This window comes from Trachurus trachurus, assembly GCF_905171665.1.
Source record: "Trachurus trachurus genome assembly, chromosome: 15".
In the NCBI taxonomy this organism is placed as follows: Eukaryota; Metazoa; Chordata; class Actinopteri; order Carangiformes; family Carangidae; genus Trachurus; species Trachurus trachurus.
Genome location: NC_139906.1, coordinates 7,926,766 through 7,944,244, shown reverse-complemented (window position 1 = coordinate 7,944,244; position 17,479 = coordinate 7,926,766). Strand labels below are relative to the sequence as shown.

At 42.2% G+C, this 17,479-nt stretch overlaps 1 protein-coding gene across 3 annotated transcripts in view; it reads right to left on the bottom strand.

Moving 5' to 3' along the window:
- ehbp1 (EH domain binding protein 1) overlaps positions 1-17,479 on the bottom strand; it is a 190,547-nt gene that overhangs the window by 131,805 nt on the left and 41,263 nt on the right. For all 3 annotated transcript variants that reach the window (XM_083988753.1, XM_083988754.1, XM_083988755.1), the window contains exons 6-7: positions 4,943-5,124; positions 2,013-2,152 (exon numbers count right to left, since the gene is read on the bottom strand). In XM_083988753.1, coding sequence (XP_083844879.1) covers positions 2,013-2,152; positions 4,943-5,124 — 322 coding nt within the window. The remainder of the gene's footprint in view (positions 1-2,012; positions 2,153-4,942; positions 5,125-17,479) is intronic.

The window sequence follows — 17,479 nt, the reverse complement described above, 5'->3', positions numbered from 1 at the left end:
GTGAGTAAAGATGAATTTAACACTATATCTCTGCCTCTGACTTAACACAATAAAATTGTGACTGAAAATGAGCAAAATCAAATTATTATATTGGCTAATTATAATTGGCTCTAGTAATCGACAAAAATCATCTGTAGCGATAGTTATGGTGCATCCCTAGATATTTTGTATGTAGCACTGAAGAACATCCAACACTCATTCACACACATACTGTTCATTATTGAAATACACACACACAAATATATTTCCATGGGAGGTGTACAACACATCTTTTTAAAAGGCGTAAAACATTCTCTTTTTATTCTTTACATATTTCATATGAAAGATAAAAAGGAAAACAACATGTTTTGCAGCGTTGTACAGTATGTGTTGGTTAGATCAGTGTTAGTGCTGGCGCCTCGGCGGCCAGGTAGCATCCAGAGGGGAGAGAGGGAGGGAGGGAGGGAGGGGAGGCGATAGGAGGAAGTTTTTGGCAGCTCGGCCAGGTCCTTTGATTCAGAGACGCACGCAAGTGGAATCGCTGTAGGCGCTCGATGCATATACATATAAATGAGACAAAGAAGCAGGGGAAGGGGGAACAGAGGGGAGAGAAAGCATGAAGCTTAACATGAAGAGATGGCGCTAAAGTTGGATTAAGCAAAGTAGGAAGCGGCGCGGCCCATACATTAAGCCACAGAATGAATCCTCAACATGTATGTATATGTATGTAATATGTATATATGTATGTATGTATGTATGTATGTATGGAGCGAGCTGAGCCACCGTCAGTCCACCAGTCCACCGGCACGGGGAGGAGGAGAAGAAAGCAAATAAAATGGGGTTGATGGTGGAGGAGTAGAGCGTAGGCAGCAGAAGACAACCTGAAGCGGACTCAACGTTGTGAAATGAAGCTCATGAATTTACAAATGTTCACTCCTTCGCACGTTTGCAAGCACACACACACACACACACACACACACACACACACACACACACACACACACACACACACACACACACACACACACACACACACACACACACACACACACACACACACACACACACACACACACACACACACACACACACACACACACACACACACACACACACACACACACACACACACACACACACACACGGGTCCACTCACAGCAGCAGAAAGTTAGAGGGGAAAAATATCAACAAGGAAGCAAAGTTGATGCCCCACGTGAAGCCTGGGCCCTGGTTATTCTGGTATGGGAGGGTTGGACACGCTGGTCCCCGAGGTCAATTATACAGGATGTGATATTTACATACAACTTAAAGGAGAATTCCGACCATTTTTGACCCCTAAATCGTTGTCCTGATGGTCACCCAGTGTTGGGAGGAGCAAAAAACGCGACTAAAAACCGGAGTTACACCATGGCTAGACAGCGCTAGGGATAGCGACAACGCTAAACTATGGGGGCAATTCTTTCAACCACAACAAACACTCAAAAAACAATCAAATATCTATGGTACATGACTCAAATCCTTACGAGACACCACTGAACTCATATAGTGTACAGTATAAACAGTATAAACTTTGTGTTTTTGCATGTAATCACTCACCTCAGACAGCCTAACTCTGAAACGTCCTGGAAAGACATTACTATCCGATCACAGAGCACCTGCTCTCCCCACCACAGAAACAAACCCTTTTTCCTTGTTGTGATGATTTCTTTACAAAAATAAACGGTCAGAGATATTTTTGGACATTACCACTGCACTGCTCCACCGTTTTTTTTTTGTTTTTGTATTTTTGCCTGCATCAATATTAGTCATGTTCTTTGCTCCCCCCCAACACTGGCTGACCATCAGGAAAACGATTTAGGGGTCAAAAATGGCCGGAATTCTCCTTTAACTGAAAACACCTAATAATGAACACACAACTGTCATGATGCTGATTGGCTGATGCCAGCAAAGCAGCAGCGTGTGTGACCTGTGATCCTACAAAACCATACGTTTAAAGAAATAAGAAGAAAAAGTGCTTTGTGCTGCGTTTTTACCTGTGATCTTTGCAGCCTTCTCCTCCTGGTTGACCCTGTTCTCCTCGTCCTCCTCGTTCTCCTCCTCAAAGTCGTCCAGATTGCCGATATCGGCCTGTTTCATGCTCATCAGGCTGGCCAGGCTCTGCATGTCCTCGTCACTGGATCAGAAGACACAGGTAGGGACAGCACTTAAAACACACAAAGACATAAGATATACAGGTATGATGATTTAAAAGAACAAGGCCAGGTCTATATACTACATGTTATAACCTAAATAGATGAACAACCACCAGATAGAGATGCACCAATGCACCATGCACCATGTATTTCTGTTATGTGGCGTATTGTGCTGACTCAGGGCAAACACATGTTTTTTTTTTCTCTTTTTGGGTGGACGTCAGACATCAGAGGGCATGTGCATGTTCAATTTTTTAAAGTCAAGTGAGCAAAAAAGTTTTCTTTTCTTTGTTTTTTCTCTTTTATTTTCTTGTTATCGTCACTTTCCATTTCGATATGTGCTGCACCGGAGGTACTTTTGTTTTCTTTGTTTTGTTTTATTGTACTTGTGTGTGTATGTTCTTGGTTAAGTCAGTATTCTGTCCCTCTTAGTGTAAATCATTGTATTGGTCTTCCATGGTTCTTCTATGTATTTCTCATGTGTGTTTTTTTTTACTATTACAACAACCTACCTTCATGCCTTCATCTCCTCACTAGACCGCCTTCAGTTAATTCAAAACGCTGCCGCCCGACTTCTGTCCAGATCCCACAAATTCTCTAACTTCACTCCCGTCTTAGCAACCCTGCACTGGCTGCCGGTAAATTTCAGGATCTAATACAAAATCCTCTATACAGAGCCCTCAACAGTCAAGTCCCTCCATATTTAGCAGATCTCCTCTCTTTTTACCATCCTGTGAGGTCACTGCGATCTGCGTTTTCCACACAGCAGACTAAAAACCAGAGGTGACAGAGCCTTTCAGTCCGTTGCCCCAAAACGGTGGAACTGTCTCCCTTTTGAGTTAAGAGTCGCTTCTTCTGCCGACACTTTTAAAAAAAAGAGTTAAAAACGTATCTGTTTAGGCAGCCATTTGAATAAGCCTGGGGGTGTTTGTATTGTGTCGCTGTACTTCTTCAAATGTGCTGCTACTTTTGTATACTAATGGTGTGATGGTTGTATTTTCTATGTATCTTGTGAAGCACTTTGTGGGTCTTCCCTGTGAGAAGTGCTATATAAATAAAATGTTACTTACTTACCTGGGGACTACAGACCATGGCTATAATCTGGCATATTTATATTTGTACAATGTCTATTAATATGCGTTGTCCTCTAATCTAAAAAATAAATAAATAAATAAACAAAAGAGGGATAAAGAGTAATGAATCAGGACTGTATTTTCAATGCAGCTGTAAATCTCTCAGTTAAACAGGTGACGACATCTAGAAGTCGTTCTCCATCTCTGAAACTGAACCTCCATAAACACCCGAGACCTCGACTCTCCTCCGTCGCCCTTTGTGTCTGTCTCTTCTCCGCCATCACTTTGTTCACAGATGCATCAATTTCCACATTATTTCTTGTATTTTATGTAGGCTTGTGTACACCCCCACCCCCACCCCCACCCCCAACGCAGTCCCTCGATACCGCGGCTCCATCATAAGCGCTGTATTCTCCTCTCTGTTCTTTGTGTTTGGTGTTTCCCAGGCCCACGGGCTCATTTGAACTGGTGTGATGGAGTTTGTTTGTGTGTGGTCGACATCATTCCCCGAAGGGTTAACAAGGGTTACGCGCCATCGACCCGCCGTCCGCGCCACAACAAAGGCCTTGTTGCTCCACTCTCTTAGTGTGTCTGGTCTTTGAGTGTGTGTTTGTGTGTGTGTGTGTGTCTCTGTCTCTAAATGAAAGTTGCTGCTATCAAATGAGAATGAATAACAAATGGCAAACCACCGTGATTGAGACTGTGGGTTTGAGATATCAAAGAGGAATGTGTGAGGAAAGAGCTACTGACAAAAAGAGTGAGTGTCGATGTAGAAACAGTCTGTGTGAATGAAGCAGCGTCTTTCATGGCAATTATTATTATTACAGCAGCACGCGTCAACACGAGTAGGGATGGGTACCGAAATTCGGTACTTTTTTGGTACCGACCGAATTCCCACCAAAGTACCGAGTATCGATTCACATAAAGTCAATCGGTACCACATTTTGGTACCTGAACGCACCTTCGTCGTGCGTCAGCAAGAGTGCAGTCTGCATGAGCCCTGCACACTTGCGCCCGCCCCCCTTCTCTCTCTCTCACTCTCTCTCTCTCTCTGAAATGAGACGCGGAGAAGCGGTAGCACCAGCCCGTCGTTTTAAATCACTACCTGAAAAACAGCCGTCCGTCATTTAACAATGAAGAACGGCCTGTTGTGACAATCCGTACCGAAGCGGTCCGTCATGTCCTCGTCACGTAATGAGAGCACATGTAAACGAGGATGAAGTCTCCCCCTCTCCTCTCGTCAAAACGTGAAGTCCACATGTTGCAGAGTTTGCAGCAGTTTCAGTTGTTTTTTTTATTTCACAAAGTTTCACACAGAGCTTTCTGATGGCTGTAGGAGTCTCTCCATGTTTCTCCTTTTCCCACAGTATAAACGGACATTTTTTTAATTGAATGACTATTCCATTATATTAAAATCATTGCCCATCCCTAAAACATAAAATACTCTTAAAGGCTGAGGAGTTGTGATGTTGTTAGGAGGTAAATATTAAAATTTTAGACATTTTTATTTTAAATTTTTTTTAATTACCACACACACAAAAAGTACGGAAAACAGGTACCGATTGGTACCGGTATTGGTTCCCAGGTACCGAGTATCAATACCGTATCGATTCAAATGCGAAAGGTACCCCTCCCTAAACACGAGTGCCTTTCAATATATCTAGCTGTTGAGGAATCGGAAAAGAATCTGTCTCTTACGTGGCTTTTCCCTCACGGAGGAAGATGCAGGAGAGCGAGAACTGCAGCGTGGCCGACACCACCTTCTTGGACAGCGGCTTGAATTTGAGCTTGACGTCCGTCTGCGTGGGCATGGGACTGGCGTACTGTTTCATGTTAATGCTGCTGGTGGCCAAGGCCTTCCTCCGCCCCGATGGAGACTCCTATAGAGAGAGAGAAGGGAGAGAAGGGAGACGAAGCACATTTAGATTTAGATTTCTACTCAACTGACTGATCATAATATTGACACTTTGCGTGAATCAAACATAAAAAACTATGGGAAAAGATGCCGTTTTAATTTAATGTCAGGATATTCTGTAAGACTTACAGGTGTGGTTTACAATGAACAATGCCCCAATCCCCCCCCAAGATGACCCCCAACCTACAGACAGTCACTCTGCACAAATATAACAATCTGCACAGGGTTCCTCCTACACATTTGAAATTTCAAAATTTCCATACTTTTTCCAGACTTCTTGGTAAAAAAAAATTGAGTAATTTGAGTAATTAGATGTGTATCATGTAAATAAATTATGCAATTAATCGTTTGTTTTCGTTAATCTGAATTTGTATGCCATTATGTCACCAAATAATTTCCAGGAGAGTGTAGCTAATAACTTCAGTAAGACCAAACCCAGATAAGTATTAAGGTAAATATATTTTCATACAATAGTTTCCATTTTCCATACTTTTCCAGACCTGGAAAGGTATAAAATCAAATCCCATACGTGCATAGGAACCCTGTGTCTGCACAATCACTTTTCTGTATTCTGTATATATCTATCTTTATTCCATTTTATTTAAATCCAAAATTGTATATAATACAGTATATGCACATTTTTTGCACCAGAATATTTTTATTTATGTTATTTTATCGCAACTTTTCACTATTTTTTGTACTTTTCATGTCTGCACCTGACACCACGTCATGTTCTTTGTGCTGTAAAGTGACCTTTACTGCTCTTGGCAATAAAAACATTTCAGATTCTGACTCCTGTTCACTATTTTCCACCCTCCTTTAAGGAACATGGACTCCAGGGTTCAGCAAATAACACAACAACCAACAAGCCTGGAGTCAAACTTTTCATCTCTACTACTGCGACTGTGATTGCAACATCCAGATAAATACAGTAAATGGCATGTTTTGGTCACTGCTGGTTAGTAAATTCAGAACCAGCATCCTTGTGCACTCTTCATTGTGAATGTTTTGCTTGTAAAAAAAAAAGAAAAAAAAGAAGAAAAAAAAAACATCCCTCCTGATATTTCCTATCAAAAAGGTCCATGCTGAAGCTATTTCTGCTGCTCTTCCCTCTCAGAGATGTGGCCCTGGGTCGGGGGCTAGCAGTCAAATTGGAAATTGGGAATATGCCACAGACTGGATGATAAGAGTCGGTGACAGCGGCCCTACGAGAGCGAGCGTGTGTATGTGTGTGTGTGTACGAATGCAATGCATGCAAACTGCTTACCAGAGGACAGTGTGTGGAGAAAAAAAAAAAAGAGCTGCCCAGAAAGCCTAAGCCTTGTCACTGACTGCTAGATATGGAAACTAAACAGTCGGGGGACGCTTTTGTCTACCTCCAACACAAACTGATGGGTTTTGTCTGCTGTTAGTGCGACTATTGGAAGCACCACGCTGTCAGTGGATAGCAGACTGGTTCACCTCCTTGCTGTGTTGATACCACTGCCATCCCATGTCCCTCTCATTCTCTCTCTCTCTCTCTGTCTCTCTCCTCTGTTCTGCCTCCTCTGTTTGCTACCGATTCTGTGTCTGTGATGGGGAAAACACACACACGCGTTTGTTTCCCCCCCTGGTTTATAAGTGATCTGTGTTTTTCATTTGCATGTGAGGAGGAAGAGAAGAGAAGAGAAGAGAGAAGATGTCAGAACCAAATCCAGCGCGAGGATCAGACAGACACCGGTTCACACGTGTCTCTTCACACGAGGCCATGTGGAATGAAAGCAGCAGGCAGCGGAAACGCACACACACATGCACACACACACAGGCTCTCTTCCTTTTGAATCTGTGTCCGATTCCTCTTGGTCTCTCTCTGCTTTTGTCTCCGTTTCATTGTATGGATGTCTAAAAACAGCACATATGACTGTACACACACACACACACACACACAGAGTTGTGTTATTATTATAGCTCAGAAAAATACCTTCTTGTCTCAGCTGTGAATCGAGCCCCGAGGTTTCATCCTCTCGTGCGCACAATGCCGAACAAAGCGGAGCAGCTAGCTCTCTTTCACACAACACCAGTTTGAGAGCACATATACATATACATATACACTCTTGGTTTGTGTGTGTGTGTGTGTGTATGGTAGATAAAGCGATACAAGCTCTTTACGTTGCCTGTTTCCTGATGTCTTCACACACAAATACACACACACACACATCTCGGAGGCTTTGGCTCTGTGGGGAAAACTCAATCTCAGCCTTATCGCTGAGGACCGCAGGGTATTCATCCACACACACACACACACAGATGGAGACACACACACACACACACACACACACACACACACACACACACACACACACACAGAGTTATTATCAGTACAGAGTGGTAAAGCTATTGGTAATATTGTGAGAAACTATGTAAGCTCCAAATAGGAAATAGAACTGAATGGGTCGGCCGTGGGAGTGTGAACGTGTGTGTTGTGTTGTGTTGTGTGTGTGGTGACTTCAATTCACATTGTTTGCAACTATTATAAAAAACTGTACTGGCATTGATTGTTATTAAAGTAAAGTGTCCCACTGTCACTTACACTTTCCCATGATGCACTGTGTCTTCATAATCAGAAGGTGCAGTAAAAACACAAACACAATCTAGTCAATAGTCACGTTTACACAAATTGACACAAATAATAGGAATTAATGCCGATCTGAATAAAATTGTGTCATGTAAACACGTCGATTGGACAAATTTTAATCCGAACGAACGGGCTCATTTGAAAAGAAATTCCTCTCCGATCAAGATGTGTGGTTTATGCCAGTCGATTTTCTGGATCAAGATCCATGTAGCAGATAAACTGCTGTGATTGCAGCTTTAATTAAAGCAGAAGTAAGCGGAATATTTGTGTTAATATAAGTCTTAAATAGTTATATCTTCCGACAGCAATCACTTATATAGAGTGTTTGGTCTGAAACATGGGTCTGTCAGTCACTCTGCTCTGCTGTAAGCCGAGGAGAAAACTTTCCTTGTATCCTACAACCTTTATCCAATGAGGAGAGAGAACGGCATAAAGGGGCGGCCCTCTCTGTGTGTGCAGCCAAGGGATGCGCCTGAATGTGGTGACGTAGGGACGAGGGCGGGGACTGCTAACTCCATCGGCTGACAGGAAGTTAGCCAAAACGACCGGATCGCTACTTCTGCTTTAATAGAGAACCAGAAACAAAAGTAACGTTTGCAGCACACGATATATAGATGCATTTTGATCAGAGGATACACGAAGGAAAAGCTTCTTCTTCTACCGTATTCAACAGATTTCACAGACACGTTTTAATCGGATCACTTTATTTTGCGTCCATGAAAACAGTGAAGTTGAAATTTCCAATCAGAGTTTAGAAAAAATGCACATGTAAACGTGGCTAATGGCTAATGATCGGTTGATGGTTTGGATCCCAGACACACTCACCTCCTCTTCCACAGGAGCTGATGTGCAGGTGCATTTGGCACCAAGTAATACAACTTATAAACCTGCTCTTAAAGATGATGATCAGAATCTGTTTTTCCTCTAACCTTTATCCGTTTCGTTTCTGCCACATCCCACTGTACAGCTCATCAAACCCCTGTATCCTTCCATCTCGGCCTCCTCTTTCCCACCTCGCTTCTTGCTCGGACCAATAATTAAATAAAAAACTACAGAGGGGGAAAAAAGAAAAAAAAAAAAAAACGGCCGACCGAGCGTCTATAGCGAGGCCACTTGACATTTCGTGCTGACATTTGAGACTTGTCGCTTTGGCTGTGGAACATAATGACGTATCATCGCCCCGCTGCTAACCTCTTCTTCTCAGCCCATCACAAGAAGAAGAGGAAGAAGAAGAAGAAGCACAAAAAAAAAAAACTCTCCCTCTCCACCTCTTATCTCTCTGCAGATTACACCCTGGCTATTATACTAAGCTAATAACGCATGTAGATACTTTATGAATGAATTTGCCAAATGCACCAAACACTTAAGAAGAGGGGATTTAGCAAAAAGGGAGGACGGGGAGGAAAGGGGGGGGAGAGGGATGGAGGGAGGGATGGAGGGAGAGGGGGTCTCGAAAAATAGGAAATACTTAAGGATATGCAAATACCCTGGCGAAAGAATGGAATAACCGTTTCAACAGATTTGAGTAGGGCCAGCAAACAATGGAAATCTGCTCTATTTCCCCGGATGCTACTTGTCAATCAATGTGTGTGTGCATGTGTGTGTGTGTGTGTGTGTGTGAGAGAGAGAGAGAGAAGGTGAGGAGGAGGAGGAGGAGGGGAGGGAGGGGAAGTCAGGATTAGGGTGACTGGGAGGTTGTGACAATGTGTAAAATGAAAAGAAAGGACAATACAGAAGTTTAATTTATTACAGAGAGAATAGGACTATCAATATGCTCTCTCTTTCTGAGCCCAGAGAATGGCTAAATACCTGTGTGTGTGTGTGCATGTGTGTGTCTGTGTGTGTGTTGAGGGGACACACTGGGAGGAAAGAAAAGAGATAGAAATAGAAACAGAAATAGAAAGGAGGAGGGAGGGGTAACGGCTACATGCTGCCTCCTAGCTGCATCTCAGTACAACTGCAGCGTTTCATTACACACCAACTGGAACTACCAGCTTTGTGCCACACACACACACACACACACACACACACACACACACACACACACACACACACACACACACACACACACACACACACACACACACACACACACACACACACACACACACACACACACACACACACGAGTCACAAGAGCATCAATGGATACAAGGAATCAAACCTGCGACCTGCTACCTGCCTTCAGTTACCCTGTTTATAGTTTATTATAAATATACAAGCACGATTAATGACTTTCATTTTAGTACTACAAAACATACAAATCAAGTATGATGAAGAGTAAAACTGACTTTTGTTTTGTAAGATGAAAAGCTGAATGTTTGTTTGTTCTGGAGACTTGTGGTGTAACCACCATGTAGTTTAAGAATTTAACTCGTTGAAGATGTTTTCTCTTCTTTTCTTTTGTAAAACAGGGTACAGGCAAAACAAGAACAAGTTTCAGCCTACACCTTTTCGATTAGCTTCATCCCGCACTGTATTTTGTTTATACTGGAAGTAAATCTCATTTGTTGAGGGGAAGGGAGTGGGTTAAATGCTAATCGAATAAACTGAACTAAACTTGTAAACTTGTATATAGTGTAAGATGGGAGTGTTTCTATTAGGGACTGACCCGACCGATATGTTTATTTTCAGGGCCGATACCATTTATTAGTATTCGAGGAAAGCGATATCTGATATTTAGAACCGGTATTCAGTGTCACAATTTAGAATAACACACCTGGGAATAGGATTAGACTTAATATAGTAAACTGTTTGTTTCTTTTTTGTACGCTGTGAAAATCTGTGATTAAAAACATGTAAAATTTTTGCAGAATGATACTTAAACTCCAACACAGATCTTCATTGAGTGGGCGGGACATTGTTACTTAGCTAAGAGTTTAAAAAATACATTTATTTTAAACCAATCATCGAAAAAATGCCGAAAATCGGTCGATATTATCCGCCATGCCGATTATCGGTCTATCCGTAGTTTGTATTGAAGCATATAGTGTGTGTTAGTGTATGTGTGTGTGTTAGTGTGTGTTAGTGTGTGTGTTAGGGTACCAGTCCTGCCCCTCTCTCCCCCGGTGCCAGCTGGCCCCCGAATCGATCCACAGATGCTCCCCTGGTGGGGGGGCAGGGGTCAGGGCAGGAGGGGTGCCCGGGGGTCCTGCTGAATCCCTCTGCCCCCAAAATGCCAACGGGACGGGCCGGAGGGGAAGGAGGGAAGGAGGGAGGGAGGGGTCGGATCCTTTTGTCACCCAGAGATGGATTAATTAGACTGAGTGCTAAAAGGAGACCTGGCTTCTTTGTATAGACCTGGTCTGACACACACACACACACACACACACACACACTGACAGTTGGGCAGTGATAGCACATGATGAACAAAAAGAATTAAGTGCCCACTCCACACACACACACACTCACATCAATCAGCTAATGGCTTTTTAACACAGGTCACCACCAGTCAATTGGTTTCTAATTTTAACAAACGGGGTCGATTGTTCTGTATTGATCCAGATCACTACTACTACTACTACTTTTAATAGCCACAAGTCACACATCTAAATTATCATCTATTCCTAAAATGACAATGTTTAGATATGAGGAAGTAAAACTATATATATATATACACAGGTGCATCTCAAATAAACTTTTCCATGATTTTCCGATTTATCATGTCACTAATTCAATTCAAAAAAGTGAAACTAATACATTATATAGATCCATTACTCACAGAATGAAACATTTCAGGTCCTTATTTATCCAATTTCTCTTAATTGTAATGATTATATCTTACATTTAATGAAGACCTAAACTTCAGTGTCTCAAAAAATGAATATTACAAACAACCTATTTAAAAAAAAATGCATTTTTTAATATGGAAATGTCCTTTTGGAAAGTATGTCCGTATATGCACTCAATACTTGGTTGGGGCTATTTGACTTGAATTACTGTAATTTGACTTTTCCATGATATTCTAATTAATTGGGATGCACCTATGTTCATATATATTAAAATTTTGCCTCTTGTGTTCAGTTTGTGCTGGTGGTGTGAAGGATACAGCCCAGTTGTCAGTAGCCGCCCTAAGTGAGTGAGTGTAGTGATGTTTAGTAGGCTACGTAGTTGGGGGAAGATAAAAGATAAAAACATGGTTCTGGTATCACAACGCTGACGACGATGACGATGATAAGTGATGAATCACTGGTTCCACATCAAGCAGATGGTTATCTGACTTAAGCCTGCTGCCACTAAACAAAACAATCCCAAACCGGAGGGGGAGAAGGGGACAAGCGGAGGTCAGTTTCACTCCGAGTGCTGCTACTTCATGTATTTTTTAACAGTGTAACATCGGGGGAAGTTAACGATGGCGACTATTGATCAGATACATACATAGTTTTTCTGTGTTGGTATGAAACGTGTGAAACATAAATCTATCGGTGCGTTTACATGGACTTATGAGCAATATCCCGGTTATGATCATATTTGGGATACTTGCGTTTACATGAACATGATAGAGAACCTGGTTATTCATATCCCTGTTTACATAATAAATACCAGTATCTCGCTTTCTGACAATTGCGTCTTACTTGCAGAGGCGCTTGTGGTGTTTTTTGCTTTGACTGCGCCTGCTCAAATGAGATGTAATTGTCAGAAACTGGGATACTGGCCAATCCTGGTTTCTTAAATCGCTATAGTCCTTGCTTTATCCAATCCCGACTCAGGTGGCCCTTTGCTGCGTGTCATTCCCCCTCTCTCTCTGCCTCCCACTTCCTGTCTTTCTCTTGACTGTGCTTTCGATTAAAGGCGAAAAAAGCCCCAAAAATATACTTTATAAAGGAAAAAGAAAAAAGGGGGATACTCAAAAATCCGATCATATCCGAGATACTCGAGTCTGTGTAAACTCACTGAATCAAAACCTCAACCTTAAAGAGGAACTAAGCAGGATTTCTCCTGTGGCTATGCTACATATTTACCTAAATTAAAGAGCTCCAGATTAATTGTGATAGTTGTGATAGATAACTTAAACTACATGACTTGTGACTTGTGACTTGTGACTTGTTACGAGTGAGAACGGAGGCTCTCTGCCTTCTACCTGGCGTCTCACGGCTGAAAACCAACCTTGCAACATCAGTGTAGTTACTCAGTCGGTCGTCGCAATGCTGTCCCAGCTCTTGTCTCTGCAGCACCACAACACAAACTGGCAATCTTTTGTTTATGACGGTTAAGACTACACAATTACACACGTCGTAGCATTGCATATGTTATATAACGTTATCCGCCGCTCCATGTTTTGATTTTTCGCCGGGTTCGTTGTAAACAAACGCACATGGAGGAGAGGAGGGTTAGCAACACAGCGGAAAAGCGATCAGACTTGCATAGTGGATAATATACAGAAACACAGCAGGGCTATAAATATTACACACACACCCTCTAAACTGTACACAGGTCATTGTAATTTCTATTCACACGGTTTGAGAAAAAAAAAAAAAAAAATCAAAGCTAAACTCAATTTACCCTATAGAATAACCCTGAGGTAGCACCGATTAGCCCTGCGCCCCGACGCCCAAAATCAGCTGGCTCGGGTTGAATTCAGCAGTCAGCAGATTGGAGGGTGTGTGTGTGTGTGTGTGTGTGTGTGTGTGTGTGTGGTGGGGGAGCACGGTGCTATTCCTCTCGCCTCAAGGTCACAGTTATTGGAAATGGAGACATCCAATGTGCTCACATCTCTCTTTGAAACCCACACACAATGGAGTGATTCCTCTGTGTCAATTTGGCCTCCCCTGATAACTGATAAGACGAGCCTTTTTACATACCACCTATGAATACCGCACTATAGACACACACACACACACACACACACAGATTAAGACCAATTTATTCATCTGCTATTATATGTGAGGATTTATTTTTTTTCCCCAAGCAGTGTGTGTGTGTATGTGTGTGTATTTTAAAAAGGCAACAATGGACATAAAAAGGCATGCAATACTATCACTGCAGTTATGTGAATTACAATAACAATGGTGATAATAATGGAATGAACTGTGCAAATGGCTTTAGTGTGTATTATTATGACATATTGTGCGCACTCACAAAGTCTCCAACACACACACACACACATGTGGAGAAAAAAAAAAAGACCACCACAGCATTTCCCTTCACTAGAAGCACCGAGTGCAGGCATGTCCAAAGTCCGGCCCGGGGGCCAGTTGTGGCCCGTGTTCAAATTCCCACCGGCCCGCAGCCTCCGTCATAAAATAACCACAAAAAAAAACAAAAAAACACGTACAAAAGCTATTTTATATTTCACCCGATGATGGCAGCACCTGTGGCCACACTCTAGTCGTGCAACCCTTGACCTTGTACTTCCAGCCCATTTCTATAATATAATGTAATATAAAATATAATATGCAATGTTTCAGATGAACCTAGATATGTTTAAGCTTCATGAAAGTTTTTTTTTTTTTTCCAGACAGACTTTTTCTTCATTTTACGTGGTCTTTAAATGAAAAGTAGAGTGATTTTGGTAAAACTTGTTTAAATTTATTTATATTTTATGTAAAGAAATGAAAAGAATGCCATTTGCAATAATTTGCAATTTGCAATTTGCATTTAATGTTAATGGTTCAAAGGATGTCAGGCTGAATGGTCGGCCCCCACACATTTTCACTTCACCAAATCTGGCCCTCTTTGCAAAAAGTTTGGACCTAGTGGATCATACTGAACTTAAACCTCAGCAAAATGGTGGGAAAAAAGAAGGACAAACAGTGGAGGAGAGCAGGGACAGTAAATTACAGCACAGTGTGTGTGTGTGTGTTAAAGTTAAATGAATATAGTTCAGGATGACTCAACTCCAGACACGTAGTCATTTTTCTGTAACAATGAGGAGGGACGGACTGACGGACTGACTGAGGTGCAGCCAGGAGCCACGTTAACTACAGTTACAAACAATAACAACAACAAATGATGTGCCAGAAACTAAACTCACATTAGGTTTCACATCTCGGCAAGAGTAAATACAGAGAGTTTAAAGACAGGACTTGATGTGGTTATGTGTCCTTATGTATTAAGTCTTCGTCTTGGGTTTTGTTCTTTAGTTGTGGTTTTTGTCGTCTCTTGGTTCGTTTTTTTGGTCTTGTACTGTTCTTATCCTTGTTACTGTTACGTTTATTTGTCCTATTTGTAAATAACCAATAAACAGATTGTGCGGGGGAAAAAAGGAAGGAAGATGGAGCTGTTGCCATTTTTGTGGCTAAAATTTGACCTCTGACCTGAGACTAAAACATGAAAACGACCGCATCTGGTTTTCAGCGTCACCTCCGACTCACAAGTTATTTTCTAAAACAAACTGATTTATACCCTTAAAAAAAACATCAAATGCACAGTGTGTGTGTGTGTGTGTAAAATGGAGAAGAGAGGGATGGGGGTCAATCTAGAGAGCAAGAAAAAGAGAGAGAGAGAGAGAGAGAGAGAGAGAGAGAGAGAGAGAGAGAGAGAGAGAGAGAGAGAGAGAGAGAGAGAGTGAGAGTGAGAGAGAGAGAGAAAGAGAGAAAGAGAGAGAGGAATGCCTTTAATGCAGAGTTGCCTCTGATGGCAGCAGATGAAAGGAGCAGAGTCACAAACCAACCAGCCCTTAAAAAGGCCTAATCCTAACTAAGAGGAGAGGCGTTTAACTGGGGAGAGTAACCTACTGCTAGCTTGCAACACAGAGCCCCCCCCCACACACACACACACACACACACACACACACACACACTAACTGGATGGCTGCAATATTTCTGAGGATCAGCAACATTAAAGAAACCTCGGCTCTGAGATATAAAAGCCATCACCTCTACACCAACCAACCAACCGGGAGCAGCTGCCCTCCCCCTCACCTCCCTCACCTCCCCACTGAGGTCACCGCTGATGTAAAGTGAAAGTCTGTGTTTAAGTCATTATTTAATATGTTTATATATCAGACAGAGAGGAATCTGATAGAGCATTGCTGTAGCTGCACGGGATGTTGAACACCGACAGCTTTACGAAGCTTTTACTGATGCTGCTCAGTCTCACTGTCTTCCCTAGCAGCTGTTGAGGAGGTAAACTCTGCATTTTGTCCTCGAGTATTTCTTGCAATGAATCAACTGCAGAGTACAATCTCCTTACTGTTTACATCGGGCTGTACTGTAGCTATTCCTTTGTTCCATGTGCAATTTATGCAACCAACTTGCACACTGCTCTTGTTTCTTTTCTTTTTTTTAAAAATTCAAATGTTGGCCTTTTAAATTGACGACAGGTTTCACTTCTATATACTCTTTCTATTTTTACTCCGTTTAGGATTGTTCTTATCGAGTTGGTTGGTGCTGTACACTGCAACGTTGTTCCATGTCACTGTTTGTTTTATATTGTGTTAGTTGTACTGTCACTGCAAATCACACGGGGCGCAATGTCCAAAGTATCTTGAAATATAAACCTCTTTAGGGTGAGAAATAAGATATAACAGGAACAGTAACAGTAACCTGTGTATCCACTGGGCCTGCAACTTTATAGTTAAACTAATTAATCAAAGTCAAAAATGGTGAAAATAGTGAAAGAACCGTGTTTGTTTTGTCGAACCAACAGTTCAAAAACCCCAAAAAGTAGCCAATTCTCAATATTAGGAAGCAGGAAACAGCAACATTTGGGCTTTTTTTATTGGATTAAAAGACAATTGATTCCAATTTTTTGTCAATGTCCCAGTGGAAGGATTAATCAATTAATCATTTTAACACTTTCCATCAAGCTTTTTTCTAATCAGTCTCCATCATCATTCCTCATAACCAGTTTTTTAAAAAACTGCTTAGATGGACACCAAGCCGGTATCACATGTCCTTTCTTTCTCCCTTCATTTCTGCCCTGCCTCCCCCACTCCCTCTCTCTCTCTCTCTCTCTCTCTCTCTCTCTCTCTCTCTCTCTCGTCTTATCAGTGTGTCCAGGGTGCCCTCCTCTCTTCAACTCTCCGGGTCTTTCTTTTGGGTGGCCCTCGGTGCCCCACACACACACACACACACACACTCAGACCCAGAGCATGCACTTCAGACAGGGGGCTAATGGGAAAATAAATTACCAGCAGGCAAAAGCCCTGGCTCTGCACTTCTTCTGCCGGAGAAAGAGAAAGGGACAGAAAGGGGGTGGTCAAGAGAGAGGGAGAGGAAGGGAGAGGGAGAAATGAAAGACAGAGAGGTGGACAGCAAAGAGAGAGAGAATAACGGAGTCATGAGGGAAGAGGGGGAGAAAGATGGAGGAAATGAGGAAGGGGGAGGAGAGAGAGAGAGAAAGAGAGATAGGTCCACGGGATTATAGCTGGAGTTCATTCCTGCTCTATGAAGTGCCTGCTCATCACTTTTCCTGCCATTTCACCATCTCTGACCATCGTTAAGGCCTAAAAATGCCCAATAACACCAACACACACACACACTCACACTCACACACACCCCTGCTGCTGCTCTATCTGGGATTGATTACTCCCTCTGTGTGAAGCAGGAGTTCAGATATCAGGGTGGTGGATTCACCTCGGTGCAGGTGTGTGTGTGTGTGTGTGTGTGTCCAATAAAATCTATGTTGTGTACACGTATGAATTTTGACGGGCATGAAAAACAGAGGTGAGGGTCTTTGTAAAAGTCAAAACCCACTCTCTCTGTATCTCCGATTATTGCATAATGTATTTTGTATGTATGTACATGTATTTTATTTGTTCATT